We start from the raw sequence: 21,105 nt of genomic DNA, 5'->3' as shown, positions 1-21,105 counted from the left end.
GTAGCGTTAATAACACACTGCGTTTGTGTTTGCGGTCTCTTGCGGGGGTGACGAGGCCTTCACGCAGATAACGCGTTAACACAGAGGGAATATCTGTGATTCTACCGCCATCTCGTGGTAGATAGCGTCATTACATCAGAAGAGCAAGTTCATATTTTTTCTGCCTTTAGAATTTTTAGTTTTGTCCGAAAAGCTTCACCTGAAGTTTTTCAGGTTTTCACCTGAAGCTTTTTCCTTTGAATTTTAAAACGCATGACCTTATTGAACGCATTACTAAACTGCGGATTTAAACGTTATTACGTTAATATGGCATTTTGTTTATAATTTATTTAAATACAAATGTGGATAATACAGCAATAAATAATTTATGATTGTAGTTTAGGAAATGTAATCTACAGTAAACCGTCATGATAAATAACGGTTTATCAAATGTGTAAAACAAATATGCAGTTGATAGTCGTTGTAAATATCATTTTTACCTCATAAAACTGAGCAGCTCAAAATGTATTATAATCTTTGAAACCAAAAGCCATTTATATGAAAAATGGGGAATTTTCACCCATTTTCAAGTCTTTGGAAGTTGTTACTTTAACTGATGAACCATGGAATATGACTCAAATATAGCGTAAACATACCTGACTACTGCGAGTAGACCTGCAATTACCTTCCCAGCCAGCAGGTGGGAGACTCGGATTACTGTTGCATAGATTTCGATACTCTGCAGCTCTGATTAAATCCATTTGACCTCCGAGGAAAAAACAAAATACGGAAACTATAGTTTTAAACGTTTATTTCTTCATTTATCCTCCAAAAGCAAGAAAATATATCCTTCTCTTTCAGAAATAATAAATATACATTAATTCTTTATGAACAAAATGCACAATTTACAAGAACCACCTCCTAGAGAACTGTCAGAGTGTATGCAATCACCTCATTTATTAATTGTTTCTATTTTATTATCAATGTCAGTCTTAGTTTTCTACTGCTAACAGTTAAACTGTTATGGGCAGAGGAGTCCTCCTCACACGCTCCTCGAAGGTGTCGCAGGTCTCTGAGTTATGTGCTTGTTGTTCTTTAAGATTTTGGTGAGGTGGAAAAGTTACACACTCCAACGCGGCCCGTCGTTGCTTGTGTCGTGACTGAGAGCTTATTCCGCTCATTTTGAGATATGAGTCATTTTGGAAGGGTGCTGTCCTCTTCCTATAGGACAGATGGGAGCGTCCTCCAGGATGGTCCTCCCAGATCATCCTGCAGCTCCTTCCTGCCTGTCTTTAAGGTCATGTGGTCAAGAGGAGAGCAAGTCTGATGAGATCCAGGCTAAAACCATCCCCAGCAGGAGTGTGCTGTGAGCCAGAGTTGCGTGGCCCGAGCTGGCCTCAGGCGGAGTGGATGAGGCCGGGGTCAGGTGCCTCTGGGTGGGCTGGATCTCCATCCGCCTGTGCTGCTCCAGGTGCGTCAGAGGCGGAGCCACTGTTACGTAGCCATTGATAATCCTCACGTTTGACGGCGGCGTAGTGCTTTTGTAGAGAGACAGGGAAGATGGAAGAGAGGATCTTAAAGTGCAGAAAGGATCGGATGATTTGCCACCTATTAGAACAGATGCTCACCTGTCCCCGATGCGCACCCACAGGTCACTGAAGAGGCGGGGCCTGCCGTGGCCGCGGTGAGCTTTGCGGAGCCGCTTGTGCCGTCCGAACTCCTCCAGCTGACTAAGGCTGTCGGGCAGCAACATGTGAGGCAGCTCCTCCTCTCCAAGGCCTGGCATGTTCTCCGGCTCCTGTAGCTCCAGCTCAGCCTCCGGGGAGCCAGTCACCCAGCTGGTGGGCGTGACATCGGTGGGCTCCTCAGTTGATCCTGCTGTGGGCTCCTCCGCTGGTCGGCTCCTGCAGACGGAGGAAAAACAGCGCGTGTGGTTTAACACATCAGTGATTCGAGATTTTCAATTCACGCCGCAAGCAAAGGAGTCACTTAAACCCTTGAGTTCTGTCTGTTTTGTGTCATAACTGACAGTATAAAAACATTTTTAAAGGGGATGTCACGGAATATTCCTGTTTGTGGTTCCTGACCACTCTGTTGCTCTCCACTTTAAATGACTTGACTGGTTTCAGGGCTGTGAATATCACGGAGCCGTCCCTGCCTTGTGATGGTTGCCTTGGCAGAAATGCCAACATTAAAAGAAGTTATAACACTTGTGGCCGTCCTCTTACGTCAAATCTGACATCTCCTCATAAGCGGACCACCCAGATTCGCCGGCCACTTCTCGGGTTCTTTTCTCTCCCATTACTGAGTCTTTCTCCCCATTGTGTTGGTGTTTTCGTTGAATAGAATGTCACTTTGAGTTTCTCGGGAAAATGTCAAGAAAAACGATTTACAGTAGGTGCAGATGAAACGCACGGGCCAAGACTCTTTAATCTGTCAAAGTTCACAGCAGAGGTTGGAGCCCACACTTTGGGCTGACTTCATAGTTTGAATATCAAAGCAGTAGTTCAGAGAGATAGTTTCAGTTCCCAAAAAACAAGTTTTGGAGCTCCAGGACACACATTCCCCCCCCATTCCCACCCCCCCTCCTGCCACCATAGTGGATGTGCAATACAATGAAATGCAAAAGGGAGTTTTCAGTAACTGACCATCTTTCATTTATTCTTCTTTCTACTTATTCCATCCAGAGAAATCTCACCCAAACACAGTTAAGGCTAACTTTGAGTCACCGTGTGTGTCAGCCAAAAAACACAATCAATTCTAAGTAATGTGGACCTACAGTAGTTGAAAAAAGTCCCAAAAGTTCCACATTAAGTTGTTTTTGTGTGTCCAAGGTCCCAGGGATGTATTTTTTGTGCTTACATGAAGGGTAGAGAAGAATGATCCAACCGCATGAACACGTCTGACAGATTATCCACCAGTAACAAGGTTTCCTTTTTCTCACGTCAAAGTAAACCGTGATACGGCTCCATGCTGTGACTGATTTCAGGACGGGTCTTTGCGGTGATTTCCGCAGCCAAACTGAGACGCTCTGTCCATCAATCATGCTCAGACTCCTTTCACCAAACAGCTCTGGTCTGAAGCTGGCAGCTCTCAGAAAACCCTCCAAGCCAGACGTGTAGTGTTGTTTATCCCCTCGCCTGTCATGTCACCTTGTACCCAGGAGCCAAGAGTGTCTCAGTCTGTTCATGTGTGGTCACAGGCTGTGCGCACGTGTGCATATCTGTGTGTGTGTGTGTGTGTGTGTGTGGTGTGTGTGTGTGTGTGTGTGTGTGTGTGTGTGCAGTGTACTTAAGAGTTTTGTGACCAGTGTAAATCAGACACTTGTCAGCGTTTACTTCAGGAACCACTGGTACAGTGCACAAATCTGGGTGAGGACAAACTGGAAGGGTGCACATGGCTTAAATTTAAATGAAGCCTGGTGCATTGCTTCTAATTCTTGTCTGTGTTTACATACATGAAACATAGGAAGGACCGCATGGATTTAGTCTGCAGAGTGAGGACATTTTGTGTGGTCCTCACAATTTCAAAGGTGTGTTTCCGGGTTTAGACTTGGTTATAAGGTTGAGATTGGGGTTAGGTTTGGGTTAGGGTCAAGTATTTAGCTGTGACGGCTGTATCTCAGGGTCAGGGTCGGAGGTGGTTGCTCTGATACGGAGGATGAAAAGTTCTTTCAGTGACCCGCCATCCATCGATCTGTCAACGACAGCTTTCCCTGTAGCCTGAGGAGGAGAGATCCGGTCCACCCTGGACGGGTGGCTGACTCATTGGAAGGCCGACATACAAAGACAGACAACCATTTATGCTCACAATAACACCGAGCGAGACACCGACCTCATTATAACACCTTGGTATTGGTTACTGCCATCAATGTGTGAATGTAATGTAAAGATTGAATGTAACGTGCTTTGAATGGTCTAGAAAAGCTGCTGTCCCACCGTACAAAGATGTGCATGCGTGCGTATTGGCCGCGGTAACAGTGGCTGCTGAGAACGAGGCAGAACCAGCTGGACGTTCGTGGGGCCAGGAGAGAGGAAGGAAGGGAGGCTGCTGATGAGGTATCAAAGGATTCAGGCGGAGCGGAGCTTTATTTCTTGCAGAGATCACTTTGGACTGCATCTGTATTGCACTTTAATAAATCTACCCAGGTTAAATAGATCCACTCCAGACAGAATAAGTGGCCTGGCTGCGGTTGCGCTTCCTTTGTTTGACGGACTTTGTTGTGTCCACATGTGTCGGCAAAGCTGCCAGAAACAAATGTTTAGTTTCTCAGGCTGAACAGCTCACGCATACAACAGCACACGTGCACACACACACACACACACACACACACATCAACACACACACAGAAACACTATAGGCATCAATGACGAGTCGGGCTGATCGTATCTGATATGAAAATGAAACATGACAACGCGATTTACCGTCTGATATTGATAAAGAACCGTGCAAAACCACTTTCACGTGTGCGGAGGTTTTCGCTTGTGTGGAGTCCGGTCTAATTACAGTGGAAGGCTTTAGCCTCAAAAACAAAAGCACACATATTTGCCGTGACGTTTAGTCCCAGTAAAAGGACTTTCATCGAGTTCACAGCGTAATAAAGCCTCAGCTGCTTTTGGTTTCCCGGCAACAACGTCTGTTTCATGGTCGAGTTCGACAACATTATGTCCGTTGTCCGTTCCTTCACAGCCTACTCACTCTGTCACCGGCTCTTGGTGGTCGGGGGGGATGTGGACGATCTCGTAGCCCTCCTGCCTCAGGATCTCCAGCACACTGTGGTTCCCAAGGAAGTGACCTACAGAGCACACAGAACACTGAGGTAAATGCAGTCATTAAAAAAAACAACTAAATTTTGTTGTTCTAATGACTTCATTCTTCAAAAGTAACTCTTGGTACTTCTTAAGGTGGAGCTGACACGCGTGAACGCCTGTTTGAGTCGCTCCTACATTTTTCACCACATTAGCAGATCTCACCTCCATGAGACCTCCTAAAATATTTACAACAATTATTGTTATTATTATTATCCCAGCCGAGACACAAGCGAGAAACCAGATTCTGCAGGCCCAGCGAGATAGCGGGGCGTCTTTAAATGCACGACCCCTCTTCTGTGATGACTCCACATCCTTGGCACTCGAACTCCCATCGCCTCTTTGCCCCCACACCCTCCCTGTTCCCTTCACCTAGTGCCTGATTCCATTAGACTAACATCAAACATGTGGCCCTCGCCTCCTGCTGATAAAACGTAAAAAAAATAAGTCTCCCATCGGCCGATAATCCAGCGTGTCCCTCAACCCAGCAATAACCTATAATGCAGCCTGACATCACTCCAACAGGAGATCTCATACAAACCATCACATGCAAACATTTACACACACACACGGTTCTCCCCTGAAACTTATTAACAACATGTTGACAATATCCAAGCCTCTCCACACCCCCCACCCCCGTCAATTTCATCATCACGATGTTCCCGATCGTCCCCGACGGTCTGTGAAAAAAGCCTGTCGTGCTGCACTTTCTTTGGCAGCCGGGTTCAAAGGCATCTGTGTGAAAAGCTTCTAACAACAGCACGTCGGCGAGATCAGACGGGATTACACGGAGATTCGGCGTGTGTGAAGGAACATCCTCACAATGGCAGAAATGGGCCTGCATCACATATCTGCGTTTCTTTGACATCTCTTTCGCGGGGCGGCCATCTTGTCGGCGGGGGGACGAGGTTGGAGCACGAGTTGGGAATCTTTAACCGTTCCTGGATGGCACTTGTGGTCTGGCAGAGTCCTATGGGGGACGTGTAAATCTCACTGAAGTCTCTCAGCAGACCATTGTATTACACCGAATTATTCACTTCACTTGTCAGTGGTTTTAATGTTGTGGCTGACGTATAAAGCCGCGCAGACCCATAAACACATCTGCTCTCGGTTAAATTTCACTAAAAAATGCCACATTGGGCAAATTTATTTGGTGTAAAATCTTTAGAAGATTTACTCGACAGGGTAGTAGCCTACTATGTTACTTAACCTTAAACATTTTGGGGAAAATTACGGCAATAATGTAGAATGGAAAGGAGTAAACAGCAGACTTTATTGCCAAGAGTCCCCCACCCCCTCCCCTGTACATTCTTGTCTTTCCTGCCATCCCTCTCTTCTCAGAGTCGGCTTATTCACTGACTGCATGCTGACAGAGTCAACAGCCCTCATAGCTGTGTCAAGCAGCTATTTCATTATTTTCTGCAGGCCGGGGTCAGAGGGGAACACCTCCCGTGCGTTCTGCAGGGTGGGAGGTCAAGCTGCCTGTTGGGTGCCTCGACTTGATTGCCTCGCCGTCACGGGCGCTGCGAGCACACGGCTGCGCGTCTGTCCCTCAGCGCTCATGACGCAACGGCTGTTTTTCTTCTGCAAGACAGGCAAACAAGCGGCGTGTTTTCGTGGCCCCAGGACACACCTGCTGTACTGTAAATACGGCATTCTTTAAGCTTTTATTCCTTAGCTCCATTTATCATTTCCGGAATCTTGCGAGCACTCGCTCCGACTCCTCAAATAAACTGTTGCACACGCAAACAAACAGGCTAGGAATGGAAAAACACCGCCGCACAGTTAACAGCTAACACATTTGCCTACACACACCCACACACACACACATGCAATGGTCTTTCTTTTCTCAAATGTCAACATTTACCACATTTGAACTTAAACCGAGTGATGGCATGGTTCCCTTGGAGTTGCTGAAATTTGTCAAATATGCATAAATATTTGGCTTCTTACAAATTGGGACTTTTGTAGAGGGATTTAAAGAAAAAGAAACACATTCAGCCGAGAGACATTTGTGTACTGTTTGTTTATAAATGGGTGAAGAGATAATAGCTATTTGCATGCACATAAATGTGTTTATGTCTATAAGGGTGTGGGAAGCAGGGCTGCTGGGCTTTTTGGGTCAGGAAAACTGATGTAGAGCAGACAGGAAGTTTACTAAATGGGTCAGCTGATGCCCCCTGCAGGACTGGAGGTAAACTACAAAACACTGTGCAGGTTTACACTGAAGCTTTATGAGTTACTTTAAACATAAATTGCCTTTCTGAGATATTATCATTTCACATATACAGAAAGTGATGCTACTAATTAAATTTCCCAATCATGAACCAGCTTCCTCATTTCAAGAGTGAAACGTCTGTGGGGACGAGAATGGAGAAAATGTTGAAAAAGTCAAATCTACTCAGTCTAAATCTCAATATCCACCAAATAACCGCAGCAACTTCAGCTTGCGCTCTTGTCTGACCGTTTCCATCCCGGTGCTCCACGTGCGGAGTGAACTGTGGCCCAGTCAGGAACAACATTACTTGTGGTCATGCGGCTTCAGACCATTTCCAACCACTCTCCCATATTGCCTGACATGCAGGCCTTAGGTTCCCTCCTCTGTCATCACTCTAATAAAGCCGATACTTTAGTCTTTCAATATTTTCTTAGGTGAAATTGAGAAAGCTGCCATGCCTGTTTGCAGTAAGTACACTGCCTAATGAGGTCTTTCCCCTTCTCAGACCCAGCAAACTTGCTTTACTACGAGAGCGGTGACATCATAACTTTGTACAACTATAAAAGAAACTGCACTGCTATGATCCGAGTACATGATGGAAGGAAAGCAGCAGTCAGGATGGAGGTGTACAAGGATAGATGGAGTGCATTAGCAAATGACAGAGGGATTGTAAAATGTATACATTCGCCACTCAAGCAGAATGCATTTTGGGTAGTGTTATGATCGAAGCAAACACAAACTGTGACCTCGCAGCAATGCGAACAAGAGATTAAAGAGAGGTGAAAAGGTGAGATTGAATACACAGAACAGAAGGCGTGACTGGTGGCTGACGGAGATATATACAGTCGATTTGTTTGGAAATGGCTTTGAGCGTGCGTAGTGCGTGCGTGTCTGCTGACATAATGGAGAAATGGGTTTTAAATTAAAGGATAAACTGCGATGGGACGAGTCAGACCACCGTGAGCAGCCAGAAGAACATCGGCGCTTTTTGACAAAACGAGTCTTTAATTTAGGCCGTTTGATGATTCGATGGTGGCGGTGGAGAACACTTCCTGCCAGGCTGGAATTTATGCTCCACTTGTCTGATCAGTTAAACCCCGCCCTCAAACAGAAATCAGCCAATCACTGCCTCAGGAATTCAGCCGGAACCAGCATTTTACAAAAAAGTTGCATCAAAACACCGGAAAGAGGTTAAAGAAAATATTCAGATCCTCTGAGCTGGTTCTCTATTTCTTATGTTGAAGAGTCAAAAACCACATTTTTTTCATTGCTGATCTACACTCTGTACCTCATGAAAACAGCAAATAATCCAGAAGTTAAGAAATATTCGCAAATTAATTTGAAGACAGACTTCAGAGACAGACTTCAGAAAGCGCGACGGCACCTGAAAAGGGTCAGAATCCAGATGTGCACGTTCAGTTTTTCTGTTGTTTTTATTAATTTCCAAAAAATTCTTCCATTCTCGTGTCCACATTGTGATGATCACAGCAGCGGCCCGTCTGAGGCTGGCTGCCTTGACAACGGCCCATGTCAGAAAAGGGCTTAAAGCATTAAAGCGAGTGCCCAAGTTTAAATATTTAGACTGTGGGAGCTCGACGCTGCAGTCTGCAGAGCTCCTGCGGCGGCCAGGAAAGAATGCAAAGAAAGTGGAAAAGACAAAAAAAAGAGCAAGTTATAGGAACTGAGAGAGGAGAACAGAGGGGAAGAGAGCACAAATGAGTCCGACTGCCCTTTGCAGTGTTTACAGATGAGCAGTGTTTATGTGTAAAACATATGCTAACACACTCACACATGCTGGACAAAAGGCATGACCTCAGAGACCAGCAAGGAGGTGTGTGACGTGCATGTGTGACCTGCACGTGCATCCAGCTGGCGTCTCGTTCCGTGCTTCTCAGGGCCCAGATGCCAGCTGGTTTCGATTCATTCGGTTTAATCAGCATCTGATTTACACCTGGGATGCAAACTGAATCCAGTTTATCAGCGCAGAGGAAAATCAACAGCGCTTCAGTGGCAGAGAAATGAATCTTTGTCTTCTCGGGCCTGCAGATGTTTGCCGTTGAGCCTCGCGGAGCCACGCAAAGATGAAAGAATGGAGACCGAGGCACATGTTTTTCAGAAATGTTGCATTTTCTTTTTTTTGGCTCAACGAAGGCAATGAGACGTTGTTTCCGTTGCTCAAGAAGTGTGTAGTGTCAATATGAGCTAATGAGCTGTAGTGCTGCTGGGATCCAAATGAGAAAGAACTCGGCGTAAGATGTTTTTAGCACAACTCACAGACGTGCACATTCCTGCACATTTGCAAGGCTAACATGCATCCCAAGCTAGCTCTGCTGCTGCAGTTCAGGTACGACATGTTTGGATTCCAGCTGCTCTGAGTTAGTCGTTTGAAAGTATTTGTTTAAAAAGAATATAAAAATGACTCTGTGAAGCTTAAATTTAGTGTTCAGCAGCACGGTAAAGGAAAGACGTTCAACCAATGACAAAGTAACAAGTAACAGAGGCTTTTATTCAAGATTGAGGGAAACACACAGCCCTTTGTGCCTCTGTTAATCTCCTGGTTGAATCTGCTCTGCACATTCTGCACAATCACAAAAACAGACACAAATGTGCATAAGAAGTAGAATAAAGGTCTTTTGTTTCCTGCAAAATTGACTGAGAATGACATGCACTTTGGAAAATAAACAAAAAGCCACACGCCGTCTAAAAATAAATCACACTAAGCCCAGATTGTCAGTGGGGGAAATGCTGATTTACCACCTCTCTGTTGAGCAGATGATACGCATACATGGCATTCTTGTCACTTCATAAAATTGACTTGTGCTACGCAGAGAGTAAAAAAAACGCATGAGGCAGATGAGACCGAGCTGCAGAGAGAGGATGTCAGCGGATGGAAGGACGGACACAGTAGGAGAAAACAGTAAGATAGCAGCTTAAGTTAGATATTATAAAATTAGAGTAAGGGAGAAACTGTGTAAGGACCAGAAGAGCGTCTGATTAAAGCAGATATGCACCGAAGGAAGTGCCAAGAAATGACATGCACACTAAGCAGACCCCTCCACCACCACCACCACTCAGTCATCGCTTTATCACCACAAGTAACTGCAAACCACATGGGCCTGATCTGGCTGGACCGGAGTGTGGAGCGTCCTCCAGAGCTGAGCACGTCCACAAAACGCAGCCAAAGTCAAAACAAGTCTGTGTTTTTGTGCACTTGTCAGGACACGAACTACACTTTTAGCTACGAATACCTGAGATCATGTGACTTTTTGTGTCACAAGCACACAAAAGCACAGGGCTGAGCTTGCACGTGTGTGTGTGTGTGTGTGTGTAAAGTGGTGTCTCGGCTGTGGCAGCTTCAGGAAATTCCAGGGGATGTTTTCAATAAGGCTGGGCAGCGGCAGCGGCGGCGGCCAGAGGACCGGCGAATGAAAACCTGCTGAAGCGGAGCGCTCCGACAGAAGAGCGACGCAGCCAACGGCTGCTGGTTGTTTCGATCAACAGTGAGGATGCATATTTTTGCATATTTTGCAAGTTGAATGGTGGAAAAAAAAGAAGGGTGCCAGGAGGATTTTTTTTTTTTGCGATGTGCCCAAACAAAACAATGTGCCAAATGTGCATATTTTCCCTTTGTTGCCATCATCTGCAGTTGAGCAAATCTGTCCTCAGGAAAAACAGTGTTCAGATGAGCTCACACACAGCGCTAACGCCACCGTGTCCCTGAGCATCGCTAACACGGTGGGAGTAAACTCAACTCCATGGGTAAATTTATTCAGTCTGTGAGAATTGTTACTGGATTTGGAGAGATCCACAGGTGGGATGAGACATTTTCAAATATTTGTCTTTAGTAGATTTTCTGAAAAAGGCAGCAGTCGCCACAACTCAACTCATCTATTTGCCCTGGACATTTTTGACAAAATGTATTTTTTAGAAATGGTGTCGCTGTGAATTTATAAAAGACACAATAATCAAGCGCAATTTAAAAAAGTATTTTCCACTTCAGCACCACGGACAGTACCGTAGATATCCAGATAGGCTGCTGATACCGGCTAATCACAGGTGAGCCCCATTTAAATACGGAGTGCTTCCCATACTGTATAGAGGCAGTAGTGATGAAAGATTATATAACATAGTAGGTTGATTTATGACCAAAGCGCCTTGACATTGGTCTTTGGCAGATCAAAGGTCAAAATCCCTCTAGAAATCTGAACATTCTTAGAATTTCGTTCCATTATCAACTTTTTCTGAAAACTTTCATTAGGAAACCTTCATAACTTATAACTGAGTTATTTTGTTTACAGGCAGGGAAAGGCTGGCTGTCACATCACCTCAGTAATAATAAATAATGATGATTTTATCAGCTCAACAACATACGAAAGCATTTTTCCAATCAAATCACAGGAATTTGATTGTGCCCCACATTTGAAACCATATAGCCTCTAATCACTTTATATCTGTGATTACAGTACGTTTAGAATTAGCTGAAATGTTCCAGAGCTCCTTTGGTGGATAATCAATGTCAAAAGTTTGGCTCCGCATCGAGCTCCAGTGCACAACGCAGCCCTTCCATACTGCTACAGTAATTCAATTACGCCTCTCTAACTTGTATTAAGTACCTGTCGGCAGAGGTGAGGAAAACGCAGAAAGTCTGTGACAACGTGCGTGTGTGTGTGTGTTGGCACGCGTGAGTGGGAAAAGTCGCACTACAGGAAAGTGTAGGTGTGCGGGGGGAAAGGGAGGCGCTGAGCTGAGCAGAGATGGATTTCCTGCTTGAAACACTTAATACGCTCGCTGTGTAGTTTAATTGTCCTTCTGGACTGGTCTATGACAACGGTAACGTTAGACGGCCTTGACCCGAGCGCTGCCGCGGCGCTTTCCCAACAGTCCTGTTTTCTTTCTGCACGCTGGACCGGCTTCAAGCTGGAGCTGAAGAATCTGACGGAAGGGTTGCTGGAACGGCCTTGATGCAGAAATAAGCCAGAATGTTTGAATTCGCTGGTCCAGACTGCGTCCCGTGTGCAGACAGCCCCAGAATCCTGCCGCATGTTAATGTGATTATTTAGATTTGACCATAAAGATTGAATTTTACGGGCTCACTTTAGCCAGGGCCTGTTGTCACGCCTCCCGGCTTTTATTTATTCTAAAATACATCTGGACTTTCTTTTTGCTCACGACCCCCGTCCTCGTTATTTCTCTTTACGATTCAAAATACACTTTGCGGTGGGAGCGTATGTAGAACACAAGAAAAAAGTAACTGATTTCCCCCAACGTCCCTTGTAAGTCGGATTTACGAGGGTGGAGGTCGTCACTTAATACAGCCTGGCATCACTGGGTGATAGGATTTCACAGCTGGTTACAGCCAAAAGAGGACTGGGACCAGCAGGGACAGTTAGGGGCCTGTAAAGACATGAGTCAGTGTGCTGGAGGGGTAAATAACGGACGGAAAGAGGACGCGTTGTGATCGCAGCAAAGAAGAGACTTTGTTAAAGGGGCTGATTTAATGAAGTCTTTCCACCTCGTATTCTTTTTTACTAATATTCCCACTTTACCTTCCCAGTTTGTTTCTTCATATACGGTATTAAGCTTTACAAGGAACTAAATATCTATAAGAACAGTAGAATATCTGTAATCGAGTTGATGGAACCCGGTTTTAAATACCCACTTGTGACGAATGGGCTGTACCAGCTGAACTTTTTCCGTGAAGGGACCAGAAAAACAACTGGGGAATGAAGGAATATCAGGTGAAATCTATTCAGATCGAGAACGGAAGCTGGGAACGGGAAGCAGAGTTGCCATGCTATTCCTTTCATCAAAATCTGGACCTGTAAAAATGACTCTGTTCCCAAGAATTTCACTGTTTTTACTGTAAACGGGTGCATGCGTGCGTGCGTGCGTGTGCGTGCCAGCAGATTGTCAGCTGCAATGGTCCTTATCAACCAACACTGGTTGTCAGCTCTGTCACCCACGCGGCTGCCGCCTGCTGAGGTCTTGGCGCACGTGATCCCCCGACAGTCTGGTCGGGTGTGCAAACATTTGGATACTTAAAAGAGGGCAGCTGGCAAAACAGCCATCTTACAGCACAAAACATCAAGAATAATATCTGCTCTCCTTGGACGCGGTTGCATCACCCCCACACAAACACTCTCACTTAATGAATCTGGGTTCTCCAAAGGGTCTGATATTAATTTAACCTCTGATATTCACTGGAGCGTTACGACAGTAAATTCACTCGTGTACGAAGGCTACAAGTTAAAGGCAGTCAGATCTGTGAGGGTGGCTGTGACGCAGATGTTGGGGCCGCGTGTTGTGCAAGATCAGGAATTGTTCCCGAGGCTGCACCCATGCATGACATTTGATCCCAAATGATTAGTAATAAAGACGGATGCAGATTTGTACTGTAAAGGGTTTAGAATGGTGACAATGACTAAATGGGCAATACAAAAATACAGTTCATTTACTATTAATTACAGCTGGTTGGTCCATTAGTTACGCTCCATCAGTGTGAAGATGTTATCACGCCAAAACTCCATCTGACTCCACCTTCATTATAGTTTACAGCCAGGGAGCTGCCCAGCACGCTGCCCTCTTTAGATTGAGACATGGGAGAACCACCACACCACATTTATCTCAAGGAGGTTGGGTGGTTAGTCAGCTCCCACTCCACTCCCAGTCTGATCTAATGTTTATTCTCTACTCTGTGGTTTTGAGGTGGTAACCTCCATGATGATGGTTCCAAATGCAGCTTTACAGTTTTACGTCAGACAGTCTGTCGGGCAAAATATCTTTAGCAACTATCTTTAGCTACAATATGATACAGACAAGCATTCCTTATTTTCAACAGGATATTGTTTAGCTATTACACACGCATGCATACACCCACGCACACACACACACATACAATTGCAACCAGCTCCCACCTCACAAATGGAAAGAAAAACATGAGCTGTTTGTTTCAATTAGCATTCCTGGCTAATGCTGCTAATGTTTCCTGAGGGGGCTGACCGGAGGGAGGCGTGTGTGTATGTATGTGTATGTGTATGTGTATGTGTGTGTGTGTGTGTGTGGTTGTGTGTGGTTGTGTGTGTGTGTGTGTGTGCATGTGTGATGTTTGTGCACGAACATGGCCACATGTTCATACTTTTGTTTTTGCCCCCATTTTTCATGAGCTGAACTCAAAGATCTGAGACTTTTTCTATGTACACACAATGATTTTTCTCCCAATTAGTGTTCACAAATCTGTCTAGATTAGTGTTACTGAGCGTGACGTGTTTGCTTAAATAATCCATCCACCTCACAGATGTGGTATATCCAGATGCTGATCAGACGCCATGTTGATTGCACAGGTGAGCCTCAGGCTGCCCACAATAAAAGGCTTCTCTAAAATGTGCAGTTTTATCACCCAGCACAATGGCGTAAGTTTTGAGGGAGTTGGCATGTTGACTGCAGGAATGTCCTCTAGACCTGTTGGCCCTGAATTGAATGCTAATTTCTTGTTTTGGATAATTTGGCGGTACATCCAACTGGCCTGACGACCGCAAACCACGTGTAACCTCCCCAGCCAGGACCTCCACATCCAGCCTCTTAACCACCAAGATGGTCTAAGACACTTTGGACAGGTGTTCTATTTACGGATGGATCCAGACAGGGCAGAGGACAGCGTGTATGGCGTCATGTGGGTGAGCAGTTTGTTGATTTCAACATTTGGGCAATAGTGGCTCATGGCGGCGCTGGGGTAATGGTACAGGCAGGTGTGTGGCATGGGCATCAAACACAGGGGCATTTTATTGATGGCATTTAAAAGGCACAGAGATATGGTGGAGAGCAGCGTGATAATGCACAGCATCATGTCACCAGGATCTGTACACAATTCCATTAAGACTCCGCTGATCATGTTTGGGAGGCTCTGGATCGGCCTGTATGACTGGCTCCTGTTTCTCCAAACATTTGTGTGTCAGGTGTGTGAGCGTGCGAGTGAGTGTGTGTATGAGTGTTTCATGCATGAAAGCTGGGAATTATTACGGTTATTGTTATTGTCTTGTTTAGTTTCCACAGTTCCTTTCAAACATGAAATAGCGCAACTTGTTCGCCATAAAGGCGCCTGCGTGCTGACAGGATCAGCGTGAGAGACCAAAGCCAACCTGAGCTGCACAGTTACATCCAAACACACCATCCCAGTTGTAATCATGTAATGTATCAAGACAAAATGTGATTTGTGTTGGAGCTGCAGCAACAAAAGATCTCCATAATCTGCAGCTGTAGAGTAAATGAACCTATAATTCACTCACCAGCGCCAAAAGCAAAAAAGTACGTCTGGTTGGGATTTCTCTGCAGCAACGCCGACACTCGGTGAGCCATTCGCTCGTTGCGCTTGTAGATGAGCTCCTGGCGGAAGTAGTGGTCTATCTGCTGGGCTGTGATGCGGTCGTGAGCTGGCAGGGAGCTGTTGATGAACTGAGGCAACTGAATAAGAAAAGAAAGGGGAAAAATCTAATCACAAATTATTCAAAACTCACATCAGACACAAAAGCGCAGATAAAAATGCAGAATCAGTGGGGATGCTGTCGCTAAAAACCTGGTGAATGAAGTCAGCCACCATTTATTTATCTTCTTAAAAGTGGATCAAAGGCGTTATGAAAGGGAGGCGGACGTGGCATCAAACTGCTGAGTCTGCGTTCAGGCGGCTGCAGCGCGTGTTTGTGGGTGACTGAGTGCTCTAATGTGTTTACATTTGTGTGAGCCTGAGGGTGTGAATGTCTGTTTAATTGCTGTGTGATTTATTAGGAGACTCAGACAGAGACAGACGCTTCCAGACTGAGCTCAACAGGCTGTGAATCAGCGAGGATGAGTGAGGCCTGGTGGCAGCGTGATGGGGGCTGAGGTTTAACCACACCTATTCAAACAGACATACTTATTTTCTTATTAAAGGAAGTACTATTTAAACTCAAATATATATAGCACACACACACACACACACACACACATATATATATATCACAGTTTATGTCAGTGTACCTGACAACTTTAAATTTCCACCATTTGATTTACATGTAAAGTGATGAATCAAATCTAATTAAGAGGCCAGAAGACATCAGAGGATCTTGGAGAAATGTAGGTGTGTTAATCTGGTTTTTCGTAATCAGATTACTGCTGTTATCTGATAAGGTAGATCACATTATTCTGCTTATCTGATGAACGGGCCCACTGTGATGTACCCTGCCTTTTTAAACCCGAACTGACCTCTCAACATTCTTCGACAATCTCCTTTTAACGTCCATCTTCTCTCTTTTCCTTTCTGTTTTAATGTATTTGTCTCAGTCAAGTATGCTGGATTATTCACATGTTTAAAGAAGATGAAATGTTTTGGTTTGTTTTTTTTGGGGGGGGGGGCGACAAATGACCACCTTTACCTGAAATACCTTTATACTGTATGTTAATGTGAAACTGATATCCAGCACTGGAATGTTAGTTTATCGATTTAATGTAGACAAATTGTTGCCTCCAATCTTTGTAAAAGTCTAACCTGAGTGATTTAACCAGCATCTATGGGGAGAATACAGGCTGAAAGTCTGACTGCAAGGAAACAAAAAAGAGTTTTTTTCCAATACATTTGCTAGTTTAGACATTTTCTGTGATCAGTATGTGACTAAAACTAATTTTTAAAACTTGAAAAAAAGACCTAAGGTCCTGATTTGCAGTTGTCTCTCTGTTCCCAGCTACTGTGAAAACAGTGCAGCTACATTTCAGCGCATATTAGGGAGAACCCTTGTTGTTATTATAGCATTAAAAGCAAAGAAATGTATTTCATTTTCAATTGGCAACATCAAAATCCCATAAACTCAAATCACTAAAGTGTAGGATGATCATAAGAGGAATCACAGATCGTGGAAGCCATAAACTACTACAAAAAAAAGAAAAAGCAAAGGGAGAGAGGCAAGTTAGCACGGCGTCTCTGCTAATGCAACAATATTATTCTTTCTGGCGAGTGAGCGGTTGTTAAATTTCAGTGATCACATTTAAACGGTGTTTATGACACGGACCATATTGCTCACTTATCAGTGTTTTCTCTGCAGAAAGTTAAACAGAACTGAGAACATGAAAAGCACGCTGCACTCACACAGATATCTGATGGATGACTGTCCAGGATTCATCTAGACCGATGGGGGCTCGTGATTTATAGGCAGAATAAAGCTGTGTGCAATGGGGGGCGGGGGGAGAGGTGGAGAAGGAATGCTTCATCATTGCGCTGATGAGTGAGAAAAGCGGGAGTGTGTCGCGACGAGAGCAGAAAACGTGCCCTTTCTGCGAGGGGTCAAGGTGGGAGTGTAGCCGGAGATGCAGATAACTTATCTCAACGGAGGCCATTAGCTGCTTTGTGTCCCAACCTGTGCGGGAAATGAGGGGAGACAGGCCGATATTTGCCCCCTCCTTTATTACTGCTCTTGCTCGGCACTCACTTGCTCAGTCATTCTGTCCTGCCAACACTTTGCGCTTTATGATCTGGCACAGGAATCCTTTTTTCCTCCCCACTTTTCTGGTGTTACTTTCCATTTGTTTACATTTCATTCTGCGCGGCGTGTGAAACATCGGAACAACGGCGCGTTTAGATTACTTTTCGGCGGGTTTGTTTGCTTTTCTGCTCTTTTGTTCAGGCTAAAGTTTTACCTCGTTTACTTCTTGCTCCTGATGAATTTGAGAACGTTCCGTTGCTGAAAAGCATTAACCTGAGCCTGCCTGGCCCATCATCATCCTCATTCTACTGTGATGAAGACTGCACTGGGAGAACCTTTGCTGCTGGGAAGGTTATCTGGATTACATCTTAATCTGTCAAGGAACACCTGCTCTTTTATGGCCAACGCGTTCATAGTATAGTCACACACAAGACCGCCATAGATCAGCAGGAAGTAGGGCCGTGGCCAGGCCTTTGATTGTTCTAGCATGTGTTTGGGAATGTTAATATGTGTAATATGTGTTACTACGACATGAGGAGTAGAGAGGACTCGTGCAGGAGGCATCCATCATGACAACCAGAGAGGGAGATAAAAACAGGGAGTATAGTGTAGGATTAACAAAAGGGAACAGTAAAATGTAAAGGGTCACCGCAGTTAAATGGGAGGGTAAATTATTAAGTCGAGGTAATGATGGATTAATCTGATGACCTGAGCAACAGCGGGTAAGGTTGAAGGGACACAAGCTACTGGGATGGATTGCAGAGTGATCGGTCTTTCAGCAGATAACAGCTACGTTTAGCGTTTGGGGTGAATTAAAAACTTGCTCTGTGTGCTAGCTGAAGTGGCTAATTATGGTTGAAAGCTGGTATAAATCATGGTATTTTCAGGACAAAAAAACACATCAGAAAGAATGTTGAGAGTCTTTAAGTAACTCAAATAATGTTGAAAAAATATGGCTCCGTGCATCATTTAAAAAGACGTCATTGACGCGTTCCTCAAGTGGAAATCTTCCCTGGAGCCACGGAGCTGCGAGACCACATCCCCCTTAGATCCTGCCAGACGTGCTGCATTTTCACCTGATTTTCCATGTGGGTGAGCTGCTAATGCCTGAAATTTGAGTTTACATTTATCTGCTTTTTAGATAGAAGGAATAGAATTGAAGTGTATAGTAAAAGTTTGTTCATGCAAAAGTCACTCATCTGTTTACTGATTTATGTTCTAGTCATAAATTTGCTGTTTCAAAGTTACATATGAATGAGGCTGTTGATAATCATGACAATGAGATCTCATTATAAGACCATGGGTGAAACAAGTTTGAAATTGTGAAATGTTTGGTTGATGTTTTGTTGACGGGGTGAGACAATGACATCAGATTTATTTTAGTTTATGACCTGCAAATTGCCCCTTTTAAAAGGGCCCAAAAAGACCAAGCCAACAGCCTGAAGGGTAACAAAACAAACAAACAAAGTGATTGGATTTCTCTGGAAAATGATCCAACCTGCGAAGTGTCGTGGTTGAAGATGATGGAGCTGAGGTCACCACAGTTGTAGTGGGTAATGAGGTCTTCAGTGGTGTAGGAGCCCTGCAGACTGCCTGCTCGCACCCCCTCGTGCTGCAGCAGAGTCTGGTTCAGTGCGAACAGCACCTGCAAAGAGAGAGAGAGAGAGAGAGAGAGAGAGAGAGAGAGAGAGAGAGAAAGAGAGCACAGTTTCTGTTACTTTTCCATCTTAAACACTCTCTGCTCCACTTATGCTGCTCTGCGCCACTAAGGCTGTCAAAGAAATGAGTTCCATTTCAAAATAAATATAATGTGACCTTAATATACAATGGGGTCCTTATTGCCAGGTGTAAATGAAATGTTCCTGTTTGGTGACTTCATTTCTGTATTTTCATATTTCCACTGGTTCCATCAGACAATGTGAAATGGTGAGAAGTTCCACTGACTCTGGGAGAAAATGGCAGAAAAAAATACCTTTCTTTTACTTCTTACCAAGGCAGGGCACCATAAATTTACAGTGCCTATTAAAATCAAAACTAAAACCGTGTTTCGGGAGAATTTATAGTGTGCAGCAGCCATCCAGCCAATGACTCCACAGCTGCCCCAGACACCGGGGGTTAACCTGCCTGCACTGGCAGTCTGAAAGCCCCACCTCGGACTGGCCTGGGATGTGCTGTCAATCACTATTAACCTCTCATATGGGAACCAGAGATGTGTGTGTGTGTGTGTGTGTGTGTGTGTGTGTGTGTGTGGTGTGTGTGTGTGTGTGTGTGTGTGTGTGTGTGTGTGTGTTTAAAGCAGAGCTCCTATGGATCTATGCTGCAGTCATTCAGACTCCTCCAACTACATCCGCCTGATCCACAACTACGATCCTAATTACCAGGAAACCTGACAAGTGCTTTGGAAAATACTGCAGGTAGGACGTCAGCGTCCGAGCACAGTGATTTGTGAAACAGCTGGAGGCCACTACATCTGCACAACTGATTGAGCCTGATGTCAAAAGTCCAGGTTGTAATTCACGCAATTATATTTCCTGCAGTCACGAGTGCCCAAATCACGCATATTGAACGTTTCAACTCCAGGTAACCTTCAAGCTGGAGCAACGACAACCAAACTGGGATTTGCAGTACCTGGTTACGCTGTTTTTCTCTGAGTTTATTGTTCTGGCCAATCGGCCAGTTTCCCTCAAGGGCTGTTTTTTCAGAATGCAAAGACTGATCTGATGAGCTATAGCATCTCTTATGCTGTCTCTGTGCCCCTCCTCTCATCTCTGCCAGCACCAGACCCCAGCCCTCGTTCCCACCAGCCAACCCGAATCGTACTTATTGGGTTTTAGGATACATCAAGAGTAGAACCCAGAACTGAGTCTTCATCCTGATACAACCTCTGAAGAAAAAATGCGAATGCCGTAACTTTTTTAAATTTTCACCTCATGAGAAACCTCCACAATCTCTGTAGAAACCGTTTCTTTGGCGGGACGTGCTCATCTTTACTGGGCAGACTGGGAAAGACAATATTAAGCCAATATGTGCAGTAGCCATTCAGCTACCACGCTCATCTGATGGTGATTCCAGTCGCCCGCCCCCGGTCCTTAACCCACAGGGCTCTCTGCCATGTCTCAGTGGGGGGTTGGTTTCCAAGAAAAACACCAGCCGGCCTTTGCAGAACGCTGGGCTGGAGCTGTTGGATCACACACACCTGCCAGGCTGTTAGCAGCACTGCCAGCTCCAACAGTTTCCCTTCACATGGCAAACTCTGCCAGAAAGGGGCTGGTAGTTGAGCGTAATAAAGGATGTGCGGTAAGAAGGTGGGGGCGTGTGTGATTGGTTGAGCTCTTAGCGGGGTCATTATTTCAATATTGTCTGTCTCCCAGGGAAAGAGCATCCCTGCAGCTGTAACCATGGCGTCTGAGTTTGTACTGAGCTAAGCCAAAGAGCATGTCAATCAGCACTGGGGGAGCGAGGGGAAAAGGCAAACAGTCTCTGCGTGTAGCGTACATGACCGTAGATGAAGCATGCGCGTGCGTGTTGACCGACAAAATGGGTGTTCTCATGCTAAAGTGCTCCACTCAGTCTGACAGACTGGCTCTTCTACCAACAAGCATTAGTGTAATTAGCGCTGACACCTCTCTCTCCACACACAGCATTTACCGCTGCA

General features: G+C 45.0%; 1 protein-coding gene across 1 annotated transcript in view; it reads right to left on the bottom strand.

Moving 5' to 3' along the window:
* Window positions 1-773: 773 nt before the first annotated feature.
* trabd2b (TraB domain containing 2B) overlaps window positions 774-21,105 on the bottom strand; it is a 48,243-nt gene continuing 27,911 nt past the window's right edge. The window contains exons 3-7 of the mRNA XM_057038408.1: window positions 18,949-19,095; window positions 15,288-15,462; window positions 4,678-4,774; window positions 1,608-1,883; window positions 774-1,517 (exon numbers count right to left, since the gene is read on the bottom strand). Coding sequence (XP_056894388.1) covers window positions 1,286-1,517; window positions 1,608-1,883; window positions 4,678-4,774; window positions 15,288-15,462; window positions 18,949-19,095 — 927 coding nt within the window. The 3' untranslated portion in view covers window positions 774-1,285. The remainder of the gene's footprint in view (window positions 1,518-1,607; window positions 1,884-4,677; window positions 4,775-15,287; window positions 15,463-18,948; window positions 19,096-21,105) is intronic.

The sequence above is a fragment of the Takifugu flavidus genome, chromosome 7, assembly GCF_003711565.1.
Source record: "Takifugu flavidus isolate HTHZ2018 chromosome 7, ASM371156v2, whole genome shotgun sequence".
Taxonomy (NCBI): Eukaryota; Metazoa; Chordata; class Actinopteri; order Tetraodontiformes; family Tetraodontidae; genus Takifugu; species Takifugu flavidus.
Note: the sequence above shows the minus strand (reverse complement) of the source record. Positions and strands in the feature narration are given on the sequence as shown.